At 45.0% G+C, this 25,500-nt stretch overlaps 4 protein-coding genes across 5 annotated transcripts; 1 reads left to right on the top strand and 3 right to left on the bottom strand.

Annotated features, from left to right (window-relative positions):
- Positions 1-4,235: 4,235 nt before the first annotated feature.
- Positions 4,236-5,966, bottom strand: LOC112351349. Its single transcript, XM_024689036.1, has 3 exons — positions 5,877-5,966; positions 5,527-5,812; positions 4,236-5,469 (listed from the first exon to the last, which is right to left on the bottom strand). Exons 1-3 carry the CDS (start codon positions 5,924-5,926, stop codon positions 4,351-4,353), a joined length of 1,455 nt encoding a protein of 484 aa, XP_024544804.1. The 5' UTR covers positions 5,927-5,966; the 3' UTR covers positions 4,236-4,350.
- Positions 5,967-6,033: 67 nt separating this feature from the next.
- LOC9644572 (60S acidic ribosomal protein P0) lies at positions 6,034-7,560 on the bottom strand. Its single transcript, XM_002983813.2, has 5 exons — positions 7,198-7,560; positions 7,060-7,128; positions 6,911-7,009; positions 6,451-6,843; positions 6,034-6,391 (listed from the first exon to the last, which is right to left on the bottom strand). The coding sequence occupies exons 1-5, from the start codon at positions 7,453-7,455 to the stop codon at positions 6,242-6,244; spliced, it is 969 nt and encodes a 322-aa protein (XP_002983859.1). The 5' UTR covers positions 7,456-7,560; the 3' UTR covers positions 6,034-6,241.
- A 6-nt stretch (positions 7,561-7,566) lies between these two features.
- Positions 7,567-8,948, top strand: LOC9644309 (ribosome biogenesis protein NSA2 homolog). Its single transcript, XM_002983944.2, has 9 exons — positions 7,567-7,630; positions 7,698-7,817; positions 7,877-7,944; positions 8,004-8,112; positions 8,169-8,237; positions 8,285-8,342; positions 8,415-8,650; positions 8,708-8,759; positions 8,820-8,948. Exons 1-9 carry the CDS (start codon positions 7,628-7,630, stop codon positions 8,885-8,887), a joined length of 783 nt encoding a protein of 260 aa, XP_002983990.1. The 5' UTR covers positions 7,567-7,627; the 3' UTR covers positions 8,888-8,948.
- LOC9644571 lies at positions 8,775-10,303 on the bottom strand. Of its 2 annotated transcripts, none has more exons than XM_002983812.2 (8): positions 10,161-10,303; positions 10,017-10,108; positions 9,885-9,963; positions 9,801-9,829; positions 9,644-9,737; positions 9,501-9,587; positions 9,316-9,442; positions 8,775-9,261 (listed from the first exon to the last, which is right to left on the bottom strand). In XM_002983812.2, the coding sequence occupies exons 1-8, from the start codon at positions 10,281-10,283 to the stop codon at positions 8,972-8,974; spliced, it is 921 nt and encodes a 306-aa protein (XP_002983858.1). In that variant the 5' UTR covers positions 10,284-10,303; the 3' UTR covers positions 8,775-8,971. The 2 variants fall into 2 exon arrangements, with proteins under 2 accessions (XP_002983858.1, XP_024544805.1); XM_024689037.1 differs by having other exon boundaries at positions 8,775-9,249.
- Positions 10,304-25,500: the final 15,197 nt, after the last annotated feature.

Here is a 25,500-nt window from a genome sequence, read left to right as displayed (position 1 = left end):
AATTGCATCGTCTTTGCCAAGGGCCATCGGAGTCGGTGATGCAATTTGGTGTTCGTTTCCGAAGTCTTTTGCTTCGTGCGGAGCCAAATATGTTGGAGCGGATCAAGCTAGGAATGTTGTGGCTAGCACTTCGTCAAGATCTTGTCGGACTTGTGCATGCACTTGCTCCTGCCACCCTTGACGATGCTCTTCGCTTGGCACAACGTTATGAGACGTCGCCTCTTCCACTTCTCGTTGCACGTCCTTCCGCTCCACTTCCTATGGGTGATGGTCCTGTTCCAATGGAGGTTGATGCTGCTGCTGCTCGAGTCCAAGGACAAGCGCGAGGACGTGGTCGTGGCCGTGATGTTCGCTGCTGGGCATGTGATGAAGTTGGTCATACTTATCGGCGTTGCCGTCGTTTTCCGGATTGGCGACCTCCATTTCCTGGGTGGAGACCTTGGCGTCAGCAACGTCCCCTGGGTGCTGCTGCAGTGGAAGGTCTGGACACCGAGATGCATTCGGGAAATGAGGAGTCGCGCAAGTAACGGAGGGACTTTGCGCGAATAAATCAGTGACCCCTCCATCTTTCTTTCGGGAGTATCATCAAGGGGTTCACTCGGCACCAGTTCATCCGGTGTTTACTTTCCAAGCTCGTTTTTATAACAAGAAGTCTCCTATTATTCTCTCTGTGTTGGTTGATACAGGTTCGAGTTTATCTTCTATTGCTCGACCTGTTGCCACATGTTGTCGTCTACACTTGCGTCATGCGGCAGAACAAGTTTTCATTCTTTATGGCAACGGCCGTACACATGCATATGCATGGGATGAGGTGGACCTGGTTGTGCATGTGGGCGATCTCGAGCTTGAATTGCAGTCGTTGCGGGTGGTGCCGAGTCAAGCTTTTGACCTCATTCTTGGTATGGATTGGTTGCAGCGCAATCATGCCAAGTGTGACTTTGAGGCTTCTCCCCCTTGTCTCATACTTCCTTATGTTTTATCCATTCCTCTCACTTCCATACCTCTTCGTCCCTCTACTTCTACCTCTACTTCCATTACTTTTGTTTCCCCACTCTTTCCTTCTGTGTTTCCATCTTGTTCTGCTTTTCCCTTTTCCGATCCCTTCGACGATCTTTGTGTTGCAGCAGTTGACCAGCTCATGAAGGAGTATTATGATCTCTTTGAATTTGACCTATCGTCTGGGGCCAAGATTGCCACACGTCATCCAATTCCCACCGGGGATGCTCGTCCAATCAAGGTTCCTGTTCGTCGTCGGTCACCTAAGGAGATCAAAATTTTACGAGCAAACGTCAAGGAAATGCTGGAAAAGGGTGTTATTCGGAAGTCGCGGAGTCCTTGGGCATGTGAACCTCATCTTGTGACGAAGTTTGATGGGAGTATTTGTTTCTGCATTGACTATCGCCCGTTAAACGAAGTGACGATCCCAGATGTGTATCCTCTTCCTCACACTGCTGATCTCTTGGATCGTCTGGGGCAAAGTCGTTGGTTCACCAAGATAGATCTTGCTTCTGGGTATTGGCAAGTACCGATGGCCGAAGAAGATATTCCTAAGACTGCTTTTCGTACACCATTTGGTTTGTACGAGTTCTTGGTGATGCCGTTTGGTTTGAACAATGCTCTAGCAACTTTCCAGCAGATGATGGACGAGGTTCTTTGCAATATGCCGGAGGTGACTGCTGACTTCATTGATGATGTCTTGATCCACTCGGAGGGGACGTGGGAGGAGCACGTTCGTGATGTTTGTAAAGTGTTGGATCGGCTACGCGACGTTGGTTTAAAGCTGAAGCGGTCGAAGTGCGTGTTTGGGTCCAAGGACACAACTTATCTTAGGTACCGTATTTCTCGTGAGGGTTTGCAAGTTGATCCTGACAAACTTGTGGCTGTTCTAAATTTCCCTACTCCGAAGTGTGTGAATGATGTGCAGCGCTTTTTGGGTAAGGTGCAGTATCTTGGTCGTTTTGTGGATCATCTTTCCGATCGCACTACACCATTGCGAGCGTTGCTGAAGTCATCAACGTCATCTTTCATCTGGTCTCCGGATTGTGAGCGGGCGTTCGTGGATCTCAAAGAGCTATTGATAACTCCTCCGGTTTTGGCATATCCTGACTACACTTGACCTTTTATTTTGCGCGTGGATGCTTCTGACATTGGTCTTGGAGGTGTGTTGATGCAAGAGAGCTCAAGTGTGCCTAGTCAGCGCCATCCCATTGCATACATAAGCCGTACATTACAACCAGCGGAGATGAACTACTCCACGACGGAGAAGGAGTGTTTAGCAGCAGTCTGGGGTTTCGAGAAACTTCATGCATATCTACATGGTTCTCGAACGTTACTTGAAGGTGACCATGCTGCTGTTACTTCATTATTGAAGCGGAAGAACTTGGTTGGTCGTACAGCTCGATGGGCTTTGAAGCTTCAGATATATGATTTCGATGTTGTTCATCGCCCAGGGAGTTCTATGGCTGATGCTGATGCCCTTTCTCGAACTCCTCTTCCTTCTCCACTCATTTCTCATCATTCTGACGAACCTATTATTTCAGCATCTGTGGATTTTCTAGATGAGGATTCTGTGCCGTTGGCGGTTGCTGTCCTTGACGTTCAGTGTCCACAGGGTGCAGAGCAAGATCTGCCTTCTCTTGAGGAGGTTTGCGAAGCTCAAAAGATTGAGCCGTGGATTCGAAGGCTTCGAGATGGGTTTGAGAATCCTGCATCACTTGCTGATGACTTGCCTTTCCGGCATTTACATTCTCAATATCGCCTTGAAGATGGCCTTCTTTATTTTATGGGGACGGATCCTGATGATCATTTACAACTGGTGGTACCTTCGGTGTTTATTCCGCGGTTTCTCCATGCCTACCATGATTCTCCTGTTCTAGGTGGGCATATAGGACACCGTCGTGTCACCGAGAAGCTGCGCAGGTCTTTCTATTGGCCGGAGATGCGACGTGATATTATCCGGTATGTGCGTAGCTGCGTTTGGTGCCAAGCTCGTAATACTCCCCCTTGTGCTGCGGAAGGACGGTTGGAGTCAATTGCAGTTTCCCGTCCATTTGAGTTGGTGGCGTTTGATCTTATAGGACCTTTTCCACGATCGACTGTTGGCAATGAGTATGTTATTATTGCTTCTGACTACTTGACTCATTGGGTGGAAGTTGGTGCTCTTGCTAATGCCTCTGCAATTGCTGTTGGATACTTCCTCCTCAATCGAGTGGTGTTCCAGCATTTTTGTCTAGAGCGGATTCTTTCGGATAATGGTCCTGCATTTATGGCTGAGGTATTTCATGTTTTGACATCTCGGTTGGGGATACGCCACACTTTTACGAGTGCTTATCTTCCACAATCAGACGGTCTGGTGGAACAGCTCGTTCGGACATTCAAAGGGATGATTTCGAAGTATGTGAACTTTTAGCATTCGGATTGGGATGGTTATTTGCCGTCTCTTTGGTATGCCTATGTCACAGGGGTGCAGAGTTCTGTTGGTACAAGTGGGACGTTTTCCCCATCTTACGGTACGTGGTTTATTTAAGGGGCTCCTTGTGCAGTGGAAAGGATCGTATCGGGTGTTGCGGCAAGTTGGACCACAAGTTTATGAGGTTCGGCATGACGTTCAGCAGGCCGATCCTCCGGAGATTGTGCATGTGCAGCAGTTAAAATACTTCATACAAAGGGATCAGGAGCAGTTAATACTGTCTACAGACTCGCTGATGCCTCCTCCTGACGTTCCTCCAGATCCCAGCCCATCTACAAGAGAACCCTGACGGCCTTCCATTATTCCGAGAGGAGGGGATGATGTGAGGGCCAAGTGTACAGTTACGATGCCGTATATTAATATTAGCGTAATGGATTTTGGTAGCCGTCGGATTGGTTTCAATCCGAACCATTCGCTCCTGTATATAAGATAGGGTTTTTGGGCTAATTGATATGCACATTTCTGTATTCCCTTTCCATATTCCATGCACTCACAAAACATGCTTATAATTACAAACTTTATTTGATCAATTGCAATAATAAAACTACTATTAAGTAAACCAAGCATTGACACGTAGCAATTTATTAATACATTTTTCAAGATTACAGTTCCTCGACCAAAATCTAATCTAAATAGACTTCTACTTCCATCAGTTTTATTTATTAGGATGAACTTCATTACTACCTGAACTATTTGATCCCTGACATCCTTCAAAATGTCTACTGCAAGAATATTTAGATTTAGTAATGATTATGAAGTAAATATATATAAAAAGTAAAACCATTGTTAGCCATTTGTCAGAAGAACAAGACTGTTTTTAATAGTGTGCTCTTCAGAGATATACATTGTTTTTCTCTCCAAGTTTACAGTGTGAAAGAAACTTATTTTCCGTCACCTGTCATGATTTTCACCCGGCTCAAAAGTTCCAGAGTTTCACTGTCTGCCTCAATCTTAAACCTGGACAATATGCTCGAGTCTGCCTTGCGCTGAGAAGCACCGTAAACCTTGAGAAAACTGTTGTAGAGACGCACGTCCCCTGCAGCATGGTGGAGATAGTTTTGCATCAGCCCCTCGGCACTCTTCCAAAACTTGAGCTCCTCCAACACCGGCAGCAATGCCGCCACTGTCTCATAGCTTGGAACCACTGATCGCACAGCACACCCTTCCTTGAATCTCTCCAGAGCTTTTTTGCTGTCATTCTTGGCAAGATATCCTCGGACGAGAGCGTCGTATGGAGCGAAAGTCCGTTTGGACTTGTCGATCTTCTCCAGCAGCTCCTCGGCCTTGTCCATCATTCCCGCCTTGGAGTAGACCTCGATCAGATTCACCAGCCGGAAGCTCTCCTTGGCATGGTCCTTAGAGTCCTCCACAACTTCTTCCGCTCGTTTCACCATTCCCAGACGCCCGAAAGCTCTCACTGCCACCCGGAAACTATCGCGGAGGGGAACCTGTGGAGGTTTTGGTGCCTTGACAAACTTGTAGATCTTTTCCACCTTATCGGCATCGCCCAAGAACGCATAGACTTCCATGAGGTGATCCAGCTTGTAAACGTTGGCCTTCCTGATCCTGATCTTCTCCACGAATGCCCGGATTTCTTCCTCGAGACCCTCCAATCCCCCGACTCTCTCCTTGTACTTGAGCATGAGGAGGTAAGTTTCCAGCTTTGGCAAGAGCTTGGGGTCGTTTCTGAGAGTCGTGTAGGCGGCCAGCATCTTGTCGTGCATCTTGAGCTTCCAGTAGACAAGGATGATGGCGTTGTGAAGCTCCGCGGTGGTGGGATTCAAGCCTTGCACCCATCTCAGTGCGTGCTTGGGGTATCTCTTGGCTAAGCTCGTCACGAAAGCGACGGTGAGCTCCTCCGACTTGGACTTCACCGGGAGCCTTGAGTAGAAGCGTTCGGCTGGAGCCACTCCAAACTCCCGGAGAACCAAACCGAGTTCCAGTATGAGACTAGTGGTCCTGCTCTCCACGATCTTCTCATTGCGGCTGGTTTTCAAGAGCTACACGAACGAAATAAATCTAAGCACCGATGAAAATGTAGTAGAATATCAAGATACCTTCACAGCCTCTCTGTGGAGGTTGGGATGATCGGCCAAGGTCTTGGCGATTTGCAAGTAGTTCTTGTACTTCAACCGATTCCCTTGCGCGACCCAATCCTTGATGGTTTGAGTGCTCTCCTCAGGCTTGTCTGCGATACTCTTGCACAGCTTGACTAGCTGCTTCTCCTCCTCCTCTTTCTTCTTGCTCTTCTCATCCTCCCTCTGCTGCTTCTCATCCGCGACTGTGCTACATCCTCGAGCGCAAGAAGGTGCCGCTGCTGCGCGGAAGCGATTCAACTCGAGGCTGCCGATCGAAGAATGCAGGTGAGGCGCCAGTCGCGAATGGCAATGCGGAGCTGGGGACGTACCTCCGAGAAGCCGCGCCCTTCCACGCCCTCAGCATTCCTCGCATCGCCATTCTCGCTAGCCCTAGCTAAACCCTAAACCTTAGGTGTAGGTTTAGTGTAAATTGAAATTTTAATATAATTATCACGTCTAACAAAATACTTTTTATACATGGCAAAGTAAAAATTTAGTTTGATTCCATTAAGCTATGGTTATACACACCTTTCAGTGGCTAAAGTCTTTGTTCTTTCGCTCAGTCCTCTCCAATCACAGTCACCACAAAATTTTCAACCCGGAAAGCCCCCATCATCACTTAGAAACACGGATCGCTGTTTCTCTCCAACAAAAAAAAGACAAAAGGAAAACAACGACAGATTCGACAGGAGAATTAGTCGAAGAGACTGAGGCCCATATCATCATCAGATTCTTCTTCCGGCTCCACTTTCTTTTCTTCCTCAACCTTGCCACCGCCAGCAGCAGCATCAGCCGGAGTTTCACTAGCAGCAGGAGCAGCAGCGACAGCAAACTTACTGGGATCCTGGAAAAGTTGGAAGAGAGAATGTTAGAGACCTGCTGATGACAAGGAAAAGATCAAACCTTGAGATACTCCTTGACAGTCTCGGCGTGTGGATACGAGTAATCAGTCGCCAGAGCAACAGCAAGAACGTTCTTGTAAGAGTTGAGGAAGCAGTGCGTTGCTGCTGCCAGAGTTGGATAGCCGATAGCCAATGACAATGCTGCCACGGCCGAGACACCAGCGGCAAATCGACCAACGAGGTCATCCTCGGTCAGATCCAGCACTGCGGGATCAAAGACGGAGCCATCGTCGTAGACCATCTGGACAACAAGTCCGTAAGAGAATGGCCTGATGCCCAGCTTTGCAAGCAGAGCTGCCTCCGAGGAGCCAACTTTCTCCCCCTTTTTGATGAGCTCCACGGACGAGACGATCTCGACAGTTCCCTTGTTGATCTTGGTGGGAATGTTGAGAACCTGAAAGTTTGATGGTTTAAGATATGAATCACAAGTAACACAGAACGAGATAGTCCTATGGACGAACCTGGAAGAAAGATGTCTGCGATGGATCAAGACCAGTGCTTCCAGGAGGAATAGTCACGTCAATCGGTGCTACAAGCCCGACACGAGCTGGCGCTCCGACCTGGAGCAAATATATTCAAGCCGATTCAAAGACGAAAACAAAGATCATACCTTGTACTTGGCGACTTCCTCACGAACTTCTTTGAGATCGCCCTTGGTAAAGATCAGTCCAACGTTTCCCTGCCAAGATCCATGAGCTCTCGAGCAAGGAAAGTAAACTTTACAGAGAAAAAACGATTTTTTGCTTACCACCAAGAGAGGCATGAGACTAAGAACAGCCGTGTTGCCGCTCCTCTCCGCGTAAGTCCTGATCGTTCGCTTCATCAGAGTGTTCTTACCCATGAGTACCACCGATTCCGGCCTCAGTCCCCTGCGGATTTGCTGCAGCTGAGTCGAGCCCACATTGTCGGCCGCGCAAATCAGCGCCTTGGTGTAGTTCTCCAGCAGATCGACCATTTTCCTGTCATAGATCTCCTTCTTCTCCTGCTTCGTCCCCTTGAAACCCATCTCTAGTGATTCTTCTTCTCACTCACGGGGCCAAGCCAGCGAATCGATCGATGGCAAGGCGGAGGCGCGCCGCGCTTCTCTTTAACCCTGAAAATAGGTCTTGGGTTTAGGGCTTTCACGATCGAGTCACTTCTAGGAATTAGGGTTTTGCGCAGCAAGCGAGGCGGTCGCGATGGTAAGCGCTCTTGCTCGATTTGCTTCTTGCAGCAGCCCAGCTGATAGATTTTCATTTGCGCCATCAGCCTCAGGGAGATTACATCGATTTGCACCGCAAGCGGCATGGGTACCGCCTGGATTACTTCGAAAGGAAACGCAAGAAGGATGCTCGGGAGGTCCACAAGCGTGCGGCCTACGCGCAGAAGGTGGGCGCCCTCTACATTTTTTTTTCTTTGCTGGTTGATCCTTACCTCTCTGATTTCAGGCGATCGGTCTCAAGGGCAAGATGTTCGCGAACAAGCGATACAAGGAGAAGGCGTTGTTGAAGAAAACGTATGCTCTTTCTTTTCTCGCAGCTTCTTTGTTAATTCTTTCTCTCTTTTTCTTTGCAGGCTTGCTATGCACTCCGAGAAAGCAAACAGGCACAAGGTTGAGGATGATGTCCAGGAAGGTGCCATTCCTGCGTACTTGCTCGATCGTGAGGCGACTACTCGTGCTAAGGTGAGCAGGACATTTCTCTTTTTTTCCCCAAAACTCATTCTTTGTTTGCCTTAAAGGTTCTGAGCAACAGTATCAAGCAAAAGCGTAAGGAAAAAGCAGGAAAATGGCAAGTTCCGCTTCCAAAGGTAATCGCAACCATGCCTTCGATCTCATCATACATGTCTTGTTCCAGGTCCGACCCATTGCGGAAGACGAAATGTTCCGAGTTATGCGATCTGGCAAAAGAAAGAGTACTGTTTTCTTTGTCTTTCACTTTTTACCGGATGGTTTCTCATTGTTTTCTTCGCGTCTTGGTGCTCCAGCTAAACAGTGGAAGCGAATGGTTACTAAAGCCACATTTGTTGGAGCCGGTTTCACGAGGAAACCACCAAAGTACGAGAGGTTTATCAGACCCATGGGGTTGAGGTTCACCAAGGCACACGTTTCACATCCGGAGCTCAAGTGTACATTCCAGCTTGAAATCCTTGGTGTGAAGAAAAACCCGAACGGCCCCATGTACACGTCCCTGGGTGTGATAACTAGGGGAACGATCATCGAGGTAAGTTGATGGGTTTTGTTTCCTAAGCTTTTTTATATCATTCGAAATGTTTTCCAGGTAAATGTTAGCGAGCTCGGACTCGTAACTCCTGCTGGAAAAGTTGTATGGGGTAAGATTTTGGCGATACGATTGAAAACGTTTTGCTAACTTTACTCATCTTGCCTCTCAGGGAAGTTTGCTCAAGTGACAAACAATCCGGAAAACGATGGCTGCATCAATGCAGTCTTACTTGTGTAACAACAAAGACTCCGTGAGCAAAATTTTGTGGCAAGTAAATCTAAAATCTATCATTTGTACCTCTCAGAATTTTGTTTCTCCTTCTCAAAAGATGCTATCGGTGCTTCTTCCGGAAAGCAAGAGATTGAAGAGTGTATCGGTCGAACGGTTTGTGGGCGTAGAGCTGCTCGCTTGCTCCGTCGGTGATGGATCGGTCACTTTTGCCACTGAAACGTATGCCACCTTTTTCGACTTGATCGCGCTTGCGTCTGGTGTGTCCAAGAACTTTAGAAACTCGGCTGCGGCTTGAGAGGGAGCTTGTGGATTCGTCGCAACGTCAGCTCCGCTGGCTAGAACTTCAGAAGAAGAAGAAATCCTCGCAGCTTGACGCAGACCTTTTAGAATGAGCGAAAGAATGAAAGCATTCTAGTAGAAGATGGAGAACTCACCACGCACTTCCTTGCTTGGGCGATCTTCTACAAACCAATTAGCTTCAGTGTTGGCTTTCGCTTCCACTAGATTGTATTGGGCTCTTTCGGCATCCCATTTGCACTCCAGGGAGGCCGGGAGCTCTCGCTAGAAAATGGAGAACGCGTTATCAATTCAATCCGAGTCTAGATCATATGCTACGTACTTGGAGCTTGTTGAAAGTCACGAGAGAGTTGCCAGTACGAAGCTCGGCTGCTAAGAGGTTGTAAAGCGAAACGCAATCGAGCAAAAGCTACAAAGAAGATGAGCAGGAGTTTTGATTTTGCTTGTGACATGAGGAAGTTCTACCTGGAAGGAGAGAACTCGAATTCTTGCCAGGATCGACAAAACCGTCAGTGTGTAAGACATGAAACGTCCCTGCTCTAGCAATCCGGCCATTTGCCTGGTGAAGAAAAGATGGCGTTGAAAGAAAAAGCATTGCGGCAGTGAGAGTCACGGAACTTACTTGCTCGCACCGAGGATGGGCGCATTTAGCTGAAGATGAAGAACCCATTTTCAGAGATTCTTAAGTTTCTTGCCAAAGAAGTACCTCGTGTAGGATCCTCGAGACTCCCCAGAGAATGTTTAAAACAGCTTCTTTCGGCTCGGAAGCTACATTTTTGTTCCTTCTGCTTGTAAAGAACAAGTAAAATAGATCAAAGAAGGGATTCCAGATCGCTACCTGCGTTTCGCAGCAGGCTCGAGATGGAAATCGAGTGCCGAGAGGAAGGTGTCGGAGGCAGCAACGCGAAGCAATTTGAGGCTCCTTCGTGCCTGGAAGAATGAAGAGTGAAATATACAAACACCATGGCTGTGGATGATATACCTGGTGGAGCTTTCGGAAGTGGAGTGTGCCGCGATGCTGGCTCTTGCTCCTGTAGATGAGGCGCTCCAAGAGGGCGTCCTCCCTTTGCAGCGAAGATATGTGCTGCCTCACATCACTTACCATTCTCTTTAAACCCTAAAGTTTATTAGTAAAAAATATAAGGTTAATTATATGTTTATTAAAGATACGATCATAGAAAAGCCATGCCATTAAAAAATTATTATTATTATCTAAGTTTAATTTTTAGTTCGCTTAAACAGACCTATAAAGGGACTAAAATGATAGTGAATATATTTAAAATATACTTTGTGAGGTCCAAGTGTACAGTTACAATGCGGTATATTAATATTAACATAATAGAATTTTAGTATTTGTTGAATTAGTTTTAATTCGGACCATTCACTCATTGTATATAAGCTAGGGTTTTTGGGCTAATTGATATCTTTTTATATTCCATACACTGTCCATGAGAGTGCTTGGATTTGGGATTTTGGTTTAAATCTAGTTTTTTCCATTTCCTTTTTTTTGTTTTTTCCTTTCAAGATTTTGATTAAAGTTAGCTTTTTGCATTGTCTAGATCTTTTTTTCCTTTTAGCTTTTATTCATTTCTCTTCTTTTGCTCTTTCCATCTCATTCATCTTCATAGTAAAGCAATAATCTCTTCCTCTTTTGACTTTGGAATAATAGTTAGTACAATTGTTTGATGCTATATGATTGCAATTGAACAACTAAGCTCAGTTGATGGTGGCATTCATGACACGTGGTATAGCTCCTTCTACTCTTGGTGCCAATCCTCACATTCAGTTAGAGTTCTTTCGTGGGAATCCTGCGAATGATATGTGTCATTAGTTTCATCACTTCACAGTGATTGCCACATATCATTCTTGGGATGATATTCGATGTTTGCATGAGTTTCCCACGTGTCTCCAAAAGATGACGCTGCAATGGTACAATGGTTTGAGCGCAGCCACTCATGAGGATTAGAGTGTTCTCCCGAACGTCTTCAAACGCACATTCGAACATGCCGACGATTGTGATGATGCCTTTCAACAATTGCACTGTCTTTGTCAAGGGCCATTTGAGCTAATGATGCAATTTGGCATTTGTTTTCGAAGCCTCTTGCTTCATGTAGAGCCAAATATGTTAGAGCAGATCAAGATATAAATGTTGTGACTAGCACTTTGTCAAGATTTTGTTGGACTTTTTCATACATTTGCTTTAGCCACCTTTGACAATGCTTTTCACTTGGCACAACATTATGAGACGTCGATTTTTTCATTTCTCCTTGCACGTCCTTTAATTCCACTTCCTGTGGGTGATAGTCATGTTCTAATGGAAGTTGATGCTACTATTGCTCGAGTCCAAAGACAAGGGTGAGGACGTGGTTGTGGCTGTGATGTTTATTATTAGGCATATGATGAAGTTAGTTACACTTATCGGTGTTATTTGCATTTTCCAAATTGGCAACTTCCATTTCCTAAGTGGAGACCTTGGTGTCAACAACATCCTGTTGGTGCTATTACAAGTCTAGACATCGAGATGCATTCAGGAAACAAAAAGTCGCGTGAGTAATAGAGGGACCTTGTGCGAATAAGTCAGTGACCCCTTCATCTTTCTTTCGAGAGTATCATCAATGGGTTCACTTGGCACTAGTTTATCCAGTGTTTATTTTCCAAACTCATTTTTATAACAAAAGGTCTCTTATTATTCTCTCTATGTTGGTTGAAATATATTTGAGTTTATTTTCTATTGGTCGACCTGTTGCCACACATTGCTGTTTACACTTGTGTCATGCGGTGGAGCCAGTTTTTATTCTTTATGGCAACGGCTGTACACATGTATACTTCATACATGGGATAAAGCAAACCTAGTTGTGCGTGTGGGCGATCTCAAGCTTGGGTTGTAGTCATTGCGGGTAGTGTTAAGTCAAGCTTTTGACCTCATCCTTGGTATAGATTGGTTGTCTTATACTTCCTATTTCATCCATTCCTCTCACTTCTGTACTTCTTCAGCCTTTTGCTTCCACCTTTGTTTCCATTATTTTATCTCCCCATTACTTCCTCCTATGTTTTTATCTTATTTCGCTCTTCCCTTTTCCGATCCCTCCAACAGTCTTTGTGTTGCAGTAGTTGACCGACTCATGAAAGAGTATGCTGATCTTTTTGAATTTAACCTATTGTCTAGGGCCAAGATTGCCACACGTCATCTGATTCCAACCAGATACGTTGTTATTCAAAAGTTGCAGAGTCCTTGAGCATGTGAACCTCATCTTGTGATGAAGCCTAATAAGGGTATTTGTTTATGCATCAACTATCTTTTATTAAATGAAGTGATGATTTCGGATGTGTACCCTCTTCTTCACACTGCTGATCTCTTGGATCATTTGGGAAAAAGTTGTTGGTTCACCAAGTTAAATCTTGCTTCTGGGTACTAACAAGTACCGATGGCTGAAAAAGATATTCCTAAGACTACTTTTTGTACATTATTTGATTTATATGAGTTCTTGGTAATGCTATTTGGTTTGAACAATGCTCTAACAACTTTCCAGCAGATGATAGACGAGGTTTTTTGCAATATGCCAAAGGTAATTGTTGACTTTATTAGTGATGTCTTCAATCACTCAGAAGGGATGTGGAAGGAACACATCTGTGATGTTTGTAAAATGTTGGATCAATTATGGGATGTTGGTTTAAAGTTGAAGTGGTAGAAGTGTGTGTTTGGGTCCAAGGATACAACTTATCTTAAGTACCATATTTCTTATGAAGGCTTGCAAATTGATCTTGACAAACTTGTGGCTGTTTTAAAGTTTTCTACTTCGAAGTGTGTGAATGATGTTCAACGCTTCTTAGTAAAGGTGCAGTATCTTGGTTGTTTTGTGAATCATCTTTCTAATCACACTACACTATTGCAAGTGATGCTGAAGTCATCAATGTCATCTTTCATTTGGTCTCTAGATTGTGAGCAAGCATTCATGGATCTGAAAGAGCTATTGACGGCTCCTTTGATTTTGGCATATTTTGGCTATACTTGACCTTTCATTTTGCACGTGGATGCTTCTAATATTGGTCTTGGAGGCATGTTGATGCAAGAGAGCTCGAGTGTGCTTAGTTAGTGCCATCCCATTGTGTATATAAGCTATACATTACAACCAGCAGAGATGAACTACTCCACAATAGAAGAGTGTTTAGCAGTAGTCTAAGGTTTTGAAAAACTTCATGCATATCTACATGAATCTTAGACGTTACTAAAAGGTACTGCCGTTACTTCATTATTGAAGTGAAAGAACTTAATTAGTCGTACTACTCAATAGGTTTTGAAGCTTCAGACATTTGATTTTGATGTTATTCATCACTTGAGGAGTTTTATGGCTGATGTTAATGCCCTTTCTTAAGGTCCTCTTCCTTCTACACTCTCTTCTCATGTTTCTCATGAGCCTGTTCTTCCAGCATCTATGGATTTTCTAAACGAGGATTCTATGCCGTTGGCAGTTATTATACTTGATACTTAGTGTCCACAAGGTGCAAAGAAAGATTTACCTCCTCTTGATGAAGTTCACGAAGCTCAAAAGATTTAGCTATGGATTCGATGGTTTCGAAATGGGTTTGAGCATCCTACATCACTTGCTAATGACTTACCATTCTGGCATTTACGTTCTCAATATTGCTTTGAAGACAACCTTCTTTATTTTATGGGGACAGATTTTAATAATCATTTATGGCTAGTAGTGCCTTCTGTTTTTATTCCACGGTTTTTCCATGCCTATTATGATTCTCCTGTTCTATGCGGGCATATGGGACATTGTCGTGTGACTGAGAAGTTGCACAGCTCTTTTTATTGGCTCTTTCTATGCAACATAATATTATCTAGTATGTGCATATCTGTGTTTGGTGCTAAGCTCATAGTACTCCCTCTCATGCCATAGATGTAGTGCACTATATCTCTCTTCCCTTAAGCCAATTGGAAAATGGGTAATTGCTTGATGAGAGAGTTTTTAATGGCTTTTTTATCCCCCCAAAGTTCTAAGGACCCATAATGACACTATATCTCTCTTCCCTTAAACCAATTATAAAATAAGCGATTGCTTGATGAAAGAGTTTTTAATGGCTATTTTATCCCCATTTATCCCCCAAAGTTCTAAGGATCTATAATGACACTATATCCAAATTTCATTCCATGATCAAATGCGTTATACTAACCCCGTCCCCTTTCAGAGATGTTAATGTCCTCATTGACTATTCACTAATAACCTGTAAGTGACTAAATTTTCCATTCTACTTTAGTCACTTAACCACACCTCCGACCACTTGGAAGAGTCTCACTCACAACCTCCATAAGTTCTATTTCGGACTTAGGCTTACTAGCCCCAAGAATGGCATCCCTGCCACTCAACCTTTGCACTTGGTCCAAATGCTTCACGTGTTCGATCCCATGACCGACACCCCAACGTATCATCGACATATCAGCCTGTTATGCTAAGGCCATGCCCCTTCACCTTGGTCACACTAGTGGTTTAACACCACCTACATCACAGTCCCGTCTCTCAAAGACTGGGCCATCCATTCACGAGTGATTATCCCAGATCCACTCCTTAGCATCCCTAGGATGCCCATAGACATAGGGATTAGCCATCCCCAATATCCCTTTTCCAGTCCCCACCAAGTCCCTTTTTGTCCATGTTCGCCAACATTGCCACTACATCGAGGCCCATAGGCCCGAGCACTAAGTCCCACGGTTCTCTGGGACTTCTGCACCACCCGACTGTATCCTTGGTCACTACACCAGAGGACTACTCCTCTTCCTTTGCACAGTTTGGGCCTTTAGGACAACATTTCGGAACACCGTGGCCTTACGCAAGCCTCATGGGTACTCTCCCCACCTTCTGCCTTTGGGTGCTCTAGCCATGGGCTTAGAGTGAAGTTCCATTAAGCCACACCAGGTATTCAAGTAGGTAATGCCACCCACACTTGGACTGGGAGCATCGGCTAGTCGATCTCCTGGGGGAACTAGAGCCGGCTCTTGAACACTTCACCAAGCTACCCCACTTGTCAGTCCGTGTTCACTTTAGTCTTGGACTTCCCAGTGGGCAGCTCATCACCCAACACTGGGTATAGCATTCTTGGGCCAAACTGGCCTTTCCTGGCCAAATTGGCTCCACTGTAGTCCTCCCCCTTATTATACTTTTGGAGCTCACTAAATCCCCCAGGGTCTGGGAGACAAACACTTTGGGCTTTCACCCTCTCAGACTCGAACTCGGACTCGGACTCAGACTTGGACTCGGACTTGAACTCGAACTCGAACTCGGACTCGGACTCGGACTCGGGCTCGGGTTCGGGCTCGGGCTCGGGCTCGGGCTCGGGCTCGGGCTCGGGCTCGGTCTCGGCCTTGGCCTCGGTCTCGGTCCCGGTCCTAATCTTGGTCTCGGTCTCAGTCTCGGTCTCGGTCTCGGTCTCGGTCTCAGTCCCGGTCTCAGTCCTGGTCTTGGTCTCAGTCCCGGTCTCGGTCTTGGTCTCGGTCCTAGTCTCGGTCTCGGTCTTGACCTCAGACTCCATCTCGAGTCCTTCTTGGACTCCATCTTAGATTCCATCTTGGGTCCATCTCGAACTCCATCTCGAACTCCATCTCGGTCCATCTCGGACTCCATCTCGGACTCCGTCTCGGTCCACCTCGGACTCCATCTCGGACTCCATCTCAGGTCCATCTCGGACACTTCCATGTGTCATGTGTTGGTCCTTTTGGGTCCTTTTTTTAGAGCCTTGCTTATTGCTCGCTTCGTGCTCATTCCTTGAGCACATTGTTGGAAGTTCCACTCTCGCGCTCAACCTTTCAAGTTGAAACTTTTAGTCCAAATGTGTTATGCTTGTTTGGCTTTCGCTTAGGCCACTACCACGTGGCACCCTTTTGGCTCCACTTTGGGGCCTAGGGATTTTATGTCTCACAACAACACCACCCATAGATGAAGTTTGATGTCCTTATCAAATGATGAACTATTTTATAAAGTAACATCAACATGTATTACCCTTTCCATTCTTAGCACCTCACCAATATTCGTTAATGGTTTGACACCAAAGGCTCACCATGCCTTACCCATCCTTTAAGGAGGATAGTCTCTTCAACTTAAAGACTGATTGCACCATTTATGGTGGTTCTTTCCTTTTATTGATTTAGTTCTCGCTAAACCTGTTAGAGACACTGTTTCTATCAATCCCATTATTCCATCTCGAGTAGTCTTAGTTTCCATCGATATAACCTTTGCAGTTTGGAACTTTTACTTTTGACTTTTCAAAGCCAATTTCCTAAGTGTCTCCGACACTTTGCTTTGCATGTATTGTGCAACTCCACTTCCCCATCCTAGGAAGTTCTCTACTTAAGGGCACCATCATCCTCTCTTCTATTTCGTGCCACTTTGGGCACTAAGTTCCAGTTATCATAATTTGTGCTAGAGCTATCCATGACCCTATCATTTGGCTACTTTACCGCTCCCTCCCTTAGAGCCTCCACTTTTGCCCAATCGGAGCAATTGGAAATCCATCCTTGGAAACACATTGCATTTCCCACAATTTGTTAGTACCTAACACATTAGTGTTCTTGGCTTAAATTTGTTTTTCGAATTTTTTCCCATTATTCCCATGGCTCTTTTCTTAGCCACTAGTCTTTTGCTCCTATCCTTGATTGTTGCACCTAGCAACATCGAATCGCTACCTCTATTCTCAAAGTATCTTTTTGGTTCCATAGCAAAGACTCTACTTTGCCAAATCCAAAAGGTGTCCACCCCTAGTACGTCTTTTTAGCATTTTCTGTTGTGGGCTTTATCCTTGGCCCAACTTTGTGACCCTACCATGGGTCTTTTATAAAGACTACTTTCTTCGGACTCACTATGCCATCGCACTGTCACAGATCATTTCCCTCAGGTGTTCTTTGCACTTGGTCACCTTGAACAAGCCACACCATCATCAATAGTTTAAATCAACACTTTGAACTAGGAACTTTATCCCTTAACCTCACAATGACTTTGTCCTTGTTTTAGCCATAAGATCACCTAATGATCTCACTTTAGCATATTAACAGAGTTGTCAAAAAGTACTTGGTCTTCTAGACCTTCAAGTTGTTGACTATAACCCTAGGGGCATCCCCTACACTTGGCGGTGCACCCAAGCCAGCCCTTACAGCTAAGGGTTAATAGCAACTGAGATTAGGTGTCCCCATCTCATTCACCACGTCTTTGGTGCTACTCGCACCAAAGTGTTCAAGTTAGATATGCTGAGCCACACTAAACTATCTAACCGTGCATCACGACTTCGAGGCATCCCTCGCTTGGCGGTGTGCCCAAACCAGTCTCCTCACTAAGAGTCCATAACCACCGAAAAATGAGTGTCCTCATATTCCAAACCATCACCATGCCCTAGTGATTTGGGACTCGAACCCAAGTACTAGAGGGTCGGGACTCGAACCCAAGTACTAGAGGGTCGGGACTCGAACCCAACTTCCGTATATGCATCTACGGATGGCATCGCACAGGATGCCTGGTGTGACTCCCCACGCCGGTGCACTAATATGTACTTAAAGCGCACTATAGATCATAGCTTAGGAACCTAATTCCTCCACACTGCCAAGTCCTTTTACTTGACAAATCTGTGATCGTGCATGGACTCCTCCATGCTCGGCCCCATGGGCCACCCCTTTTGAAGTTAGCACCTTCGACTAGGGGATTTGTTCCCCTAACTTGCCAATCTTGCTTAGCAAATCATTTTGGGTCCTTCTCGGACTCCATCTCAGATTCCATCTAGGGTCCATCTCAAACTCCATCTCGGACTCCATCTCGAACTCCGTCTCGGTCCACCTCGGACTCCATCTTGGACACTTCCACGTGTCATGTGTTGGTCCTTTTGGGTCCCTTTTTTAGAGCCTCGCTTATTGCTCACTTCGTGCTCATTCCTCAAGCACATTGTTGGGAGTTTCACTTTCGCTCTCCACCCTCCAAGTCGGAACTTTTAGTCTAAACGTGTTACGCTTGTTTGGCTTTCACTTCGGCCACTACCACGTGTCAACCTTTCAAGTCGGAACTTTTAGTGTAAACGTGTTACTGTTGTTTGGCTTTCACTTTGGCCACTACCACGTGGCACCCTTTTGGCTCCACTTTGGGGCCTAGGGATTTTGTGTCTCACACAACCCTTACTAAGCCAAAGGGAACTAACACTTCCATTTCCACACTAAATATATCAATCTTTCTATTATGTAGACTAGTTATTCCATATGAGACAACTAGTCATGCACCCATACAGTAGTCCCATGATGGATATCTTTGTTCGTAGATGCTCCATCAAGTAGAAGGATATACGCATGGATGCCCAATACGTATGATTTCAAATTGAGGGATAAGAATATACTTTACTCAAGGGTATATTATATTTTTAAGTAGCCATTAATCAATGGGAATTGAACCCATGTCATTTGTTTTGATACCACATGTAGCACACTCTATTTCTCTCTCTTTAAAAGCTCTATTTCGTTAAAGTGGGATTTATTCAGTAAAATGGGACTAGGTACAAATTTTCAAGTATTTGAAAATGACGTGAAATTATATGTTTTTTGTCCAGAGGCTAGACATATCTGGGGCATGGTGACTAGCGCGGTGACTTTGTGTCCAGACTGAGTCCATCTGGTTGTATAATAAATCTCATTGTCAAGGTGAACAAGCCGAATCTGAAGCTAAAGAAGAGCGATGGCATGCGCGCACACACTATTTGTTTGTTCATTGAGCGTGTGGTGAGCTTTCCAAGATGAACGTCATTCCTATTAGCCAGACATATAACTTAATGGTGAGAACATTTAGATATTATTCAATGTTATCTTTTTCTAACGAATCTAATTGTGAAGGTGTAGCAAGAGGCATTGCTAGTCTGGAGAAGTCATTTAACTCATTTGACCCTTAGTGTATTTTCATGAAACTAAATAACATTCATATTATTAAGGAATTTCTCTAGTACCTTTTTTTTACGACATAGAGGCTTGCATTTCTTTCAAAGGTGATTTAGTAAAAGGCCTGAGGGCATATGCCATTCTATTTCTCAAACCGGTATTAAGATATACTAGTGCAAAGGAAAAAAAGTATTTGGTGATCAAGTAAATGGCATGAGGGCACACGCCATTATAAGCCTAAGCGCTAGTGGACACCTCCTTTTTGGTACTCTCAGCGGTACTATCATCCTTCTCCGGGTCAGTTGTTTTGCTTTGGATTGTTGTCTCTGACGTTATTGGGGCGTTCTCAATAGTTGTTAATGTTGCCGTTTGTTCAAAAAAATGATCACCTGGAGTATAGTACGGGGAGTTTGGAAGACTTATATATTCTACATCTTCACCTATCTCCTTCTCCGTCTCCTTTTCTGCCTCACTTACAGATTTTGTGCTTGCCATGAGAACGCTCTTCACCCAAAAATATGGAGTTCGTTGTGTTATAAAAGGAAACCAACACACACGCTGCAAGGGAATGATGGTCATAAAGCACGTAAGCCCACAATATGGGTTTATGTGCCATTAATATGGGCCACACGCCATATTATTAGATTTATGCACGTGTGATTGGTAAATGCATATGTCACATCATCTTTGTTTTACCTCACACACTATATCAGGCCTAATGAACCATATCACATGTGCACACATGCTATATATATGGAGAAGTATTATGCAAGGATAGAAAAATTCAATGCATGATTGTGGAGAGCAATGGCATGAAGCCACATGCTAAATAACATTTTAGAGAAAGAATTAAAATAGAAACATGCAAACAGTACTGAGTGGACCAAGACTTAGAAGTGCATAATTGAATGAGGTATTTCTAATAAATATTTCACTCACCTCATATAGGAATGGCTACCACTCTCAAATGGCGTATCGCCTCATGCCATCACCTCGCAATTTGTTATAACAATCTGATGAATTCATATTCGGCTTGTTCACCTTGAACTTTAAGTAAGATTTGCTAGAACAACTAAGAATTTATACTTGTTATTTGTATCATCTCACCTAGGAATGGCGTAAGGCCACATGCCATCACGCCTCCTCTGATTCAGATTCGGATTGTTCACCTTGAAATAAAATACATTAGAAACTTAGTAAAGGAATATTAATGAATCTCACCTTGAACCCGGGTTATGAATGCTCTTGCTGCATCTCTTGCATGGTCTGGCAAGGTGATGGTGGCACTCTGCTTCCACATCCAACCATGCACAACATTATCCACCGATATGCTCATGCTGGGATCCCTTGGATTCAGCACCCATCTCTTTTCTAGGCAATCCTTCGTATATCCGGAACTTGGCTTGAACCACTCCACAGTTACATTGAAGGAGTTAGTTTCTGCGTCCTCCTCTGCATCAGTGATGCAGTGCCCCACCCATATCATTTGTTTTTTATTACTAGGTCTGACAAGCATGACCATTCCTTTGCAGACCTGTACTGGATTGAATGCTGAATCCGGCTTCTTGTTCCTCGGCCCACAATAGTGATCCTCAACATCGTTATCTGTCACTGCATTTCCAGAGGACATTGTTCCGCTACTATCTGGTGCTCTGGGTTCTAGCCAAAAGGACTCTTCCAATTCTTCATATACAACCGGCCCATTTTGGATAGCAGATATAATCTTCTCCCAGTATTCGAGCAAAGGCTTGCACCTCTGAAAATAGGATTCTCCACCAAACACCAACCCCCTCTTCCAGAAGGCAATATGCTGTCTAATCCCGGCCACTATACTTTCCTGGTCTTTGAGTCCATCCGGGTGCATCGGCCGTGGGGAACCCTGAGGAATCATAGGTTCCCCAGTTATGGGATCTCTTTTGAAGAGTTCAATGCCGTCCACTGGCAGCCACACTGTGTCCCATTCTCTCATCTTGTACCTCATCACTGGAGCACCGTCACGCATGCTGAAATGAAACTGAAGAGGCTTGGAGTGGCCAATCAGCGTTTCGGATCCGTCCCTGATGTAGCCTCTTACAAACCCCTTAAAGTCTGGAACCTCTGTCACAAGTCCAGCTTCAACAGTACCTTTGATGCAATTTTGGAATTCATCGTAGAGTTGTGGGAGGGTGAGGACATTGGATCACTAGAGGGACTCTGCCAGGTGACTGAACATGGCATCGACGTCTTCATGAGTGTGCCCAACCATGAGAAAGCCAAGTGTAACCGTTTCAAATATGCCTTTGGCAACAAGCATCGCCAAGTACGCGAAGACGTACATGTTTTTGTTTTCACTGCCAGCATTGTCTGTTTGGAGCAGAAGATGGGGTGGAAGGCCACATCAGCCGCAAGAACTTCCTTGAGATTCTGCTTCGTTTGGATGAGGCTGTGCATTCACCGGGCGACCAGCCTCGTCGGAATGGCATGAGGCCTCACGTGATAACCCTACAATCTGACGGCCAACATATTCACTGGGATGGCATGGGGCCCCACGCGATACTGCAAGCCTTTGCTCCTCCTCCAGCTGAACCCTGTATGGGGTTCGATCGACAAGGGCCTTATGCAAGGGTTGGCCGTTCAGCTCAGTCTGCGCACTTTGCAGAGACCTTAAGTGTTTTGCTAGGGACGCAATCATCATGTTTGCACCCCCGCCACCCCATAGAGGTACAAAGAAGTTCCCATAGTTCTGGGCACCATGCCCATGAGCGATTATGCCAAACAGAGACACAGGCAGCTGCATGGATGAAGAGATTGCCTTGGGGGCAGGATTGAGTCGAGGTAAGCACGTCTTTTTCTGGTCCATTTTGTCGTGGATGATGCAGAAGTAAGAGTTAGGTCTCTCCATGGAGAGAATCCTGTTATGATAATATGCAGTCCTGCAGCTTCTCTGCTCGATGTTGTGGTCGAGCCGCCTTCTAACCAACGTCTCTCACTTTTGAGCGCTGCAAGAATTCTTCGACAAAGCCATTTTGATAGCAGTGCACTCGTCACACTTTGAAAAGCTGGAGTACTTTCCTATACTCACATCCCTGAACCTGTTGCTCCACAATCTACTAAATTTAGATTGGCTTAGCTTCCTGTAGCCATTACTCTGGAGTTCCCGATTCACATCTTCCAATATGGCCCCCTTGGTATACATGGAAGGGAGAACTCGTTGGGTGTCTCGTGTTCCATCTTCCAAGAGGCGGGTTTTATGTGGTTGCTGCTCGCTACATGTCTCGACAAACCTCTTGAAGATTGCCTCTCCATATACAACATGACCCCTGGTTTTGTGCGTACCGTCGTTCCTATGGACTACCTGTTGAACCCTTTGTTCCTCGAACTCAGTTTTGATTCTGTAGAATGTGGTTCGAGGGACTCCATAAATGATTCTCCATGCCTTCATGCAGACCAAACCCCTCTGGAAGACCATGCGCCCCACCTGATGTTCTGAAGCATCAACAGATGACCGTAATGCCTCATACACAAAATTGCGAGCTGCCTTCCAGGACAATGTCTTGTATCTTGCTCTCTCCTCTTCAATAGCATCCCAATCAGCATGTTGACAGCACCTCCTCTTGCAACAAGCAACTGTCAAGACCATTCGAACCTCCATCGCCATTTTCTGCCTTTTCGGTTCGTTGCTCAGATCCCTTTGGCTGCGCTTTAGGAAGGTGTACTTTCTTTTCCCATGAAGAGATGTTCTGTCATCAGTTGTAGTGGTGTTTGATTGTGAATCCTTCACATTCTCAAACACTAAGTGCCTCAATTTCCACCGCACAATGCTTCCAATAGTCAAACTGTTTTCTTCTGTGTCAACAACCTCTAAAATCGCAACTCCAATATCATCCCAGCCCAATTCTTGATTAGCAACCGCATCTCTTGGATCGACAACTGTGGCTAAGCCCTCAGCTACCACCTCCCCCTCGGGGTTGTTTAGAAACACCTTTGCCTGAATCCATGTAGCACGGTTCTTAAGATCCACGGAGGGAACATGCGTCGCACTTGCGCTGTCCCCAACATCTGCTTTCTTCTGAAGATTTTTCAAGGCAACAACAACATTTACCCCGACGACCATCTCTCCTCGTTCAATAGCGACCACATTCCCATCGAAGACAGTCTCTACTGATACAGCAGCATTGCCTTCCCCAAGCCTTTGACAGTGTATAACAAAGTTCCGATCCATAGACACAAGGGTCCTTTTTGCAACTCTCTTCCCACCATTCAAAATGTAAACCTTTTCCCCAACCCTGAAGGCCATTCTGAAAGTGCAGAAAAGAAGTTAAGACCATGCAAAAAATGATTGGAGAATGGCCTAAATCATAACATACCAAACAACCTCAATAGCATGAGGCCACATGCCATTATTCAAACATGCTATTGACACCCACGTGAAATTTCGCATTCACAAAATTGGCATGAGGCCTCATGCCATCTTGATATACACACAGCTGCAGGCAAGTAAAAACATACATGACAATACGCTAGCCATGAAATTGCAAGGGCCCAAGATGGCATGTGTCCTCATGCCATTTCTAAATGTGGTCCTAAGCCATTCCATGGTGAACATACCAGGAAGCACAAGTGCCGAATATTAAGAGGAAGCGGTAGCCACACCAAAGACAGTGCCACTCGCAACACCGCAACTACTTGTAGCGCCGCTCGCAACACCGCAACTGCTCGTAGCTCCGCTCGCACAAACTGCCACTCGCATAAACTGCCGCTCGCAATGGCGCTCGCAATGCCGCAACCACTCGTAGACGCATAAACCACAGCTCACAACGCCGCTTACACAAGCAACGCTCACTGCGCTCAGCGGAACCAAGAACACGGCACACAAAAATGATAGACCTAGGAATGAGTTCGAGAATTCAAAAATAACACACGCTTGAACGTCACATCAAATCCTCTGACAAACCAGATCTTATGATTCCTCTGACAAATTTCAAACTGAGTAGCTTCTAGACTTTGTTGTCGGAGGTTGAACTTTGTCACATCATGTCCTTGCCTCGATCCAGCTGTGCCATGTCAGTGATTTGAACTTTGCCATGCCATATCAGCGATCCGCACCAAGATTATTCGCCGTGTAAAGGAATAATTATGCTGTGTGTGTACGTCCATTTATGGCAATATAAGGCCACACGCCATTCAAAGAATAATGCTAGTCGAGCATTTTTTGGTGCATTTTTGGGTTCAAAATTGCATGAGCCCACACGCTATAAAGTTTATCTGTACCAAAAATAGAAATAGCTTTATTTACTTGGGAATTTAAGTGGTTGAGGCATTTTTAAACTTACAAACACATGCCCTATTTACATTCCTTTGGTTGCTTAAAATTCAAAAATATTATAAACCTTTCTTTTTGCATTTTCAATGTTTTCAATTATGGTTTTTGATTTTCGCAGGACCAGCCTAGTAATCTATTTGCATCCCGTCATGTTTATAGCTAGCTTTCGTTTGTCCCCTTCGCTAGCCTGAGATACATTTGCTCGGCATCTGCCTCTTACAGCATTTGCCCAGAAAGGGCATCTTTCTTCACGCAGCATTTGCCACATGTTTAGGGTTTAGGGTTTAGGGTTTAGCAATTCAATAGCTTGATAAACATGCAAATACAAAACTTGATGCAAAATCCTTTGATATGTCACAATGCCCCTAGGACCATAAACACATTTCAATAGAGAGGGTCCTTTCATTTCATAACTCCTTACGTAGATCTTGGTGAAACCAGAGTTAGTGAAGTTAGTTTCTTGTGATCCCACATCTGATTGTGATGTCCCTTTGCAGTGTCGATGGAAAGGTCAATGCACACCAAACTGTAAAATCTTGGAGCAAAATAACGGTCGGATCTATGGCAAATGCCCCTGAAACATTGTAAGGCTCGTGTGGTCTCATGTGGTGTCCGATCGAGATGCTTCTTTGCAGGGTCATCAAGAAAGACATTGTATACCATTCTGTAAAATCTAGTTGCGATCTAACGGTTGGATCTCTAGAAAACTCAAAAAAATCTCGCGTGTGTCAGAATATTCTAGGAATATACTCCTATGTGCCCCTGAAAATGGCATGCGGCCCCACGCCATTCAAGAGATAACGCCAGATGACGCCGAGCATTTTTGGTGCATTTTTTGGGATTTTTTGTATACCATTCTTTATTTAGCTGAACATCTGGCATTTTTGGAAATACAAGATGCTTTGGAATATCCAATCATGCATGGTATAAATATAGCGAGGGTATTAAATGATATCCCAATCATGATCTTTCTTTTGGATTTCGCGTGCATGCAGTCCGAGGAATGATGACGTTGCGGATTTCTTTTGGATTTCACGTGCATGCAGTCCGAGGAATGATGACGTTGCGGATTTCTTTTGGATTTCACGTGCATGCATGCGCGCGGCGATCCAGAAATTAATG

The sequence above is a fragment of the Selaginella moellendorffii genome, unplaced genomic scaffold, assembly GCF_000143415.4.
Source record: "Selaginella moellendorffii unplaced genomic scaffold, v1.0 SELMOscaffold_60, whole genome shotgun sequence".
Taxonomy (NCBI): domain Eukaryota; kingdom Viridiplantae; phylum Streptophyta; class Lycopodiopsida; order Selaginellales; family Selaginellaceae; genus Selaginella; species Selaginella moellendorffii.
This window is presented reverse-complemented; position numbering and strand designations above follow the sequence as displayed.

Excerpts from the sequence above, each read along its gene's own strand:
- LOC9644571 (XM_002983812.2), bottom strand. The coding sequence starts at position 10,283 with ATGGTAAGTGATGTGAGGCAGCACATATCTTCGCTGCAAAGGGAGGAC. Across the intron at positions 10,109-10,160 it reads ACTTCCGAAAGCTCCACCAG|GCACGAAGGAGCCTCAAATT; the intron begins GTATATCATCCA and ends TCATTCTTCCAG. Across the intron at positions 9,738-9,800 it reads CCCATCCTCGGTGCGAGCAA|GCAAATGGCCGGATTGCTAG; the intron begins GTAAGTTCCGTG and ends TTTCTTCACCAG.
- LOC112351349 (XM_024689036.1), bottom strand. The coding sequence starts at position 5,926 with ATGGCGATGCGAGGAATGCTGAGGGCGTGGAAGGGCGCGGCTTCTCGG. Across the intron at positions 5,813-5,876 it reads AAGGGCGCGGCTTCTCGGAG|CCTCGAGTTGAATCGCTTCC; the intron begins GTACGTCCCCAG and ends TTCGATCGGCAG. Across the intron at positions 5,470-5,526 it reads TCCACAGAGAGGCTGTGAAG|CTCTTGAAAACCAGCCGCAA; the intron begins GTATCTTGATAT and ends TCGTTCGTGTAG.
- LOC9644572 (XM_002983813.2), bottom strand. The coding sequence starts at position 7,455 with ATGGGTTTCAAGGGGACGAAGCAGGAGAAGAAGGAGATCTATGACAGG. Across the intron at positions 7,129-7,197 it reads GTCTCATGCCTCTCTTGGTG|GGAAACGTTGGACTGATCTT; the intron begins GTAAGCAAAAAA and ends GGATCTTGGCAG. Across the intron at positions 6,392-6,450 it reads CTGTCAAGGAGTATCTCAAG|GATCCCAGTAAGTTTGCTGT; the intron begins GTTTGATCTTTT and ends CAACTTTTCCAG.
- LOC9644309 (XM_002983944.2), top strand. Across the intron at positions 8,113-8,168 it reads AGGCGACTACTCGTGCTAAG|GTTCTGAGCAACAGTATCAA; the intron begins GTGAGCAGGACA and ends TTTGCCTTAAAG. Across the intron at positions 8,651-8,707 it reads CTAGGGGAACGATCATCGAG|GTAAATGTTAGCGAGCTCGG; the intron begins GTAAGTTGATGG and ends AATGTTTTCCAG.